Here is a 5,000-nt window from a genome sequence, read left to right as displayed (position 1 = left end):
GTAATTAATTGTGTCTTCACATTGATGGCTTCAGTAATACTTCTACAAGGCGTCAATTACAAGTTATACCTGTCACACCCTTTTCATTGATTTTTGGAAATATTTTCTTTTTTCTTTTTCATTGCTATTAGATTTGTTAATGATGTTATAATGACCATGAATTCAACAATGATAACATCAGCATCGATATCAATAGTATTAGAGATCCCCACCCAAAAAAAAGGAAAAAAAGAAAAAAGAAAAAAAGAAAAATTAAGAAGAGGTGACTGTGCACTTACAAACCGTCTAGGGTAAGCATAATTCGGAAAACAAAACTAAAGTAAGTATTACGTGATCAATGCATCAATGGACTGATAATCTAGCAGAGGTGCATTACATATTTCGTTGTGGACAATTAAGTGCATTTATGAAATTGGTTCGGAATATCTGTCATTGTATGCTACTTCATTATTCAAAAGCATTTTAATGATGTAGTTATACAGTGTGAGTGTGTCCATGAGTGTCTTTCTGTCTTTGTGTATGTATGTGTGTATGTGTGCAAATAGATACTTGTATATATATATCTGTACATGCATTCATATACCCAAGTGGAGGATTCATGCTATTCAAGCTGTAAAGAAGACATTAAAGGGAAAAGTAGGAAGACAACAATACTGAAGGTTATTTTGCTAAATTGAATCTTCAGGGCTTATTATAACATACACTAGTAAAAAACCCTTCTATATAATTATGTTTTCCTGTTCTTCCTTGTTATCATTTTGTTTAAAGGCACATACATACATGCATACATACATATATATTTACATTCGACATATATCTTTTTATCCTCTACCCCCTCTCCATCTCCACTTAATCATTCTTTGTGTCTTGCAGGTGCTAGATGATTTTGCTGCTAAAGTTCCTGCCCACCTATGGCCTAGCACAGAAGAATCGGCAATTCCCTATACAGAGCTGCCAGCTACCCTCACTCGCTGGCAAAACCCAAGGGAGGCCGATGCACTCACTCGCGTACAGGAGGAAGTCGAGGAAACTAAGATCATTCTGGTAAGTGCATGAGTATAGGGTCTTTCTGTGTATATTTCTATGTAATTTTAGACTTTCTTTCTTTCTTTGGGAGTTATTATTATATATTCCGTCTCCTGATATTTAGTTCTTATAAATGCAGTGTTTTATTTATTTTTCATAGGGATACCTTGGGATTCTTCACAACTGTAGTTAACTGGCTAATGAGGATCATCTTTATAGTTCTGTTATTTAAGTGATGATTTAAAATTCAACTAAACAGGTTAAATAACTTGACAATGGGTCTGTGTCACCAAACCAAGCTATATCACAATTTCCACATGCGTTTAAATGCTTCAGAAAAAAATTAGAAGTATGGTTAATATGTTTTCACAGCTGTTTGTAATTTTAATTATGCCTAATGTGATTTTTCAGTAAAAGAAATTAAAACCTATATTGAAAATTTGTCTATTCAATGATTGCAGATTTGATATGCAAAAGTGAAAGAGTGTTTAGTGATGCAAAAGTGGGCACAACCACAGTGGCATGGATACTTGCCACCCAGCATATGGGCTCAGTGTTTCTTGGTAGAAATAAATGCCACCTAACATCATTATAGTGATACTTGGCTCCTATGGGCTAAAATGATTGTAATGTTAAACCCAGTCAGAAATCTTCTTTAGACCTATAACAATATGAAACTATATATTAAATGCTCAAAGTAATCTTAGGAATGGTTGTGGAAGGCAACAATTTCCTTGTAACAAGTGCAACCTCTTGTAATTCCTTCCAGTTCCTTCTCAAGCATACTTCACTTTAAAATCTAATGTCTTTTGCTTGAAATCTACGTAGCTCACAGTTAGTAAGATGTGGAGAGAAGGAAGATGGTGATTAGTTAATAGAGTCTACTTAACTAATTGCTGAGTCAAGGGATGCTACTCTTTATTTCTGCCATTTGCTCTACATACAAGAAACTTCAATGGCTCTTTCTCAAAAGGGTTTGTGCAAAAATAGATATTCTGTGAAGCTAAAGTTTGTGAGATTTACTTGGAAATTTGGAAGAAGGTTGAGCTTATTGGAGTGAATGAATGTCTTTTCTTGGAATTCCTAACAATGAAAGTACTTGAGAAGTATGTAGGAATAATTGGGTTACAGGGTAGATATATTGATATACCATGGTGATATTACCTGTGTGGACAATTTAGTAAAGTAAAGTGTTGTCATCAGTTTACATAACTTGGAACTATTTACAGCCCAGATCTCAAATGGATTTGGTAAATGCTTTGGCTGTTACATCCCTTGGAGTTCTGTTAAGAGTGAATAAAGTCATGGCCTAGAACATTTATAATCAAATATGAGAACAACTAAAATGAGGCTGTAACTATAAAATTTTAGTTCCTATTTTTTAGTAGTACTTTTATTTTTAGTAATACTTTAGATTTTATATCTCAAGTATTGTCTTAACTAGTTATATTAAAATTTTTGAACGATCTAGTGACCTACTTTGCCTCTCACATTTCACATCTTAGGAGACAATAAAAATGAAGCCTTTTCATTACATTGATATATATTTTGATGTTTTCAGCATAGTCCAATCTGAAAGTATTTTCCTAATTGATTTCAAGGTCTGCCCAATCCAATAATTAGGAGGGGCAACAATATTTTTTCCACATTGTCTTTGATTCTGAAGATGTCAAATGCTATTTTTCCATAAAACCATAGAAAATGGTGGTTTAGCTGTAGTTTGAGAACTAGTGCTGTTACAATCATAAAACTCATAATGAATTGTATTTACAAGTAGAAATGATGTCTTCAATAATAATAATAACAGAAAAGCAACATTTTCCTGAAAACTCAAGGAAAGGGAAGTCATGTAGGTCTACTAATTGACTCCTTATTTGTTTTGCACTTGTGGAGCCATCATTTGTGTAAACATGGAATAAAGCAACACTACTGTGAACTTTATATATTCCTGCCAGCTTTGGATCAATTAAGTTTCAGTTAAAGAAATATTAAACTGAATTTTTATGTTTTCGATATTCATAGCATAATTTTTGAAAATGCAACCAAACCATCATCATTATAAATCAAAAACACACCCATTTCTGCAGCACAACACCATTGAGGCTGTGCTGGAGCGAGGGGAGAAGCTGGATGACTTGGTCAGCAAATCAGAGATGCTCAGCCTGCAGTCGAAAACCTTCTACAAGACAGCCCGGAAAACCAACTCTTGTTGTAGTTTTGGATAACGGGTTGCTGCAGCAGGAGCCATGTGGACAGTGCAGGTCCAAGAGTTGCACTCACTGCAGAGGCCATTGACCAGTTACCATCCTGTGTGCATGTGTCTGTCTGCGTCTGTGTCTGTACATCTGTCTAGCTTAGAGCTGAAGGCAGAGTTTGATGTCCAGAGTGTCTCAAATTGCTAACAGGAATTTTTATAGACTGTTCAGAGGTAGTGGTGCAATGCTGAAGATCTTGAATGTCAACCTATAAAAGGAAAAGAAATGTTTATCCAAACAGTATTTTTGGGAAAGACAGAATTCACATATCACACATGCACATACAAGTACACAAATACTAACACACATTTATGCTCATACTAATATGCATACTTACATAAAAGGACACTTCCATGCACAGGCACACGCACACGCACACGCACACGCACACGCACACGCACACGCACACGCACACGCACACGCACACATACATATATACATGTCTGAGCACATGCATTTGCATGTACACATAACACAAAGGTGCACACAATCACACATACATGTGATGCACATGCGCATATTCACACACACATATGCACACACACACATGCACACACGCACACACACACACATGCACACACACGCACACACGCGCACACACACGCTCACACGCACACACGCACACACGCACACACACGCACACACACGCACACACGCGCACACACGCGCACACACGCACACACGCACACACGCACACACACACACACACACACACGCACACACGCACACACGCACACACGCACACACGCACACACACACACACACACACACACACACACACACACACACACACACACAGAGGGACAAATACACATTTGTGTGTGCATTTGTGTAGATGTTTGATGGATGGTTGGATAGATATATATCTGTATGCATGTGGTCACATGTGTTCATTACTGTGTAATAGCGTATTTGATCATTTTTCTGTTTATTATTTCTATCATTCATATAGTTTTTTTTATTTTGGATATTGTATGTAAGTATTCTTTTATGCTTAATTAAGTAAGATATGGGGAGAAATGGAAGTTGAATTCCATTTTAAACCAAAAATAATGAAGTTTAGTTAAACTTCGTTATATATGAATGTAAGATTTGTCTTTGTTGAAGGGAAATCATTACAAGATTAAAAATGGAGATGCAATTTATCCTGTGCAATTTTTTTTTTCATTGATTTTTCTCTATTTATTTATTTATTTATTTTTTTTATATATCATAACCATATGGACGTAAGACTTTTTTGTTTTTGTTTATTTTATAAAAAAGGCAATTATTATTATCATCATTATCATTATTATCTTTTTTTTTTTTTTTGTGCAGGAATTTCATATACGTTAAGGTTATTTTTATTTAAGTCCTAACACAGATATATGCTCTTTTGCTCAGGATTATGTATGAAATGTTCTGATAGTCATGATACATAAAGTTAATAAAAAAATAAACTATAACTGTGCTCTGTGCTTATTTTCTAAACTTTCTTGGTTCTTTTTTATTCTAGACTTAATTTTTAAGATATTTTGAATACGATGAGTTCCTCGTGTTTTTACTACTCGCTTGTCAGATTATGATTTTATATACAATCTCCTTAAATCCTAGTTTAGGAAACCATGCAGCAATGAATTATACATTCTGGTTTTGAAGAAGACCGGTAGAATGGGAAGTCATGCTGATTACATGCTACATGTTATTCGTGAAAGTAGTATATGACAAGTGTAGAAATGT

The 5,000-nt window shown here is 35.0% G+C and overlaps 1 protein-coding gene across 2 annotated transcripts in view; it reads left to right on the top strand.

Annotated features, from left to right (window-relative positions):
• Positions 1-3,647, top strand: part of LOC125048414 (synaptobrevin homolog YKT6-like) — an 8,630-nt gene extending 4,983 nt beyond the window's left edge. For both annotated transcript variants that reach the window (XM_047647101.1, XM_047647100.1), the window contains exons 4-5: positions 874-1,044; positions 3,114-3,647. In XM_047647101.1, coding sequence (XP_047503057.1) covers positions 874-1,044; positions 3,114-3,251 — 309 coding nt within the window. In that variant the 3' untranslated portion in view covers positions 3,252-3,647. The remainder of the gene's footprint in view (positions 1-873; positions 1,045-3,113) is intronic.
• Positions 3,648-5,000: the final 1,353 nt, after the last annotated feature.

The sequence above is a fragment of the Penaeus chinensis genome, chromosome 43 (genome assembly GCF_019202785.1).
Source record: "Penaeus chinensis breed Huanghai No. 1 chromosome 43, ASM1920278v2, whole genome shotgun sequence".
Lineage (NCBI taxonomy): Eukaryota > Metazoa > Arthropoda > Malacostraca > Decapoda > Penaeidae > Penaeus > Penaeus chinensis.
The sequence above is the reverse complement of the archived record's forward strand: the minus strand, read 5'-3'. Positions and strand labels throughout refer to the sequence as shown.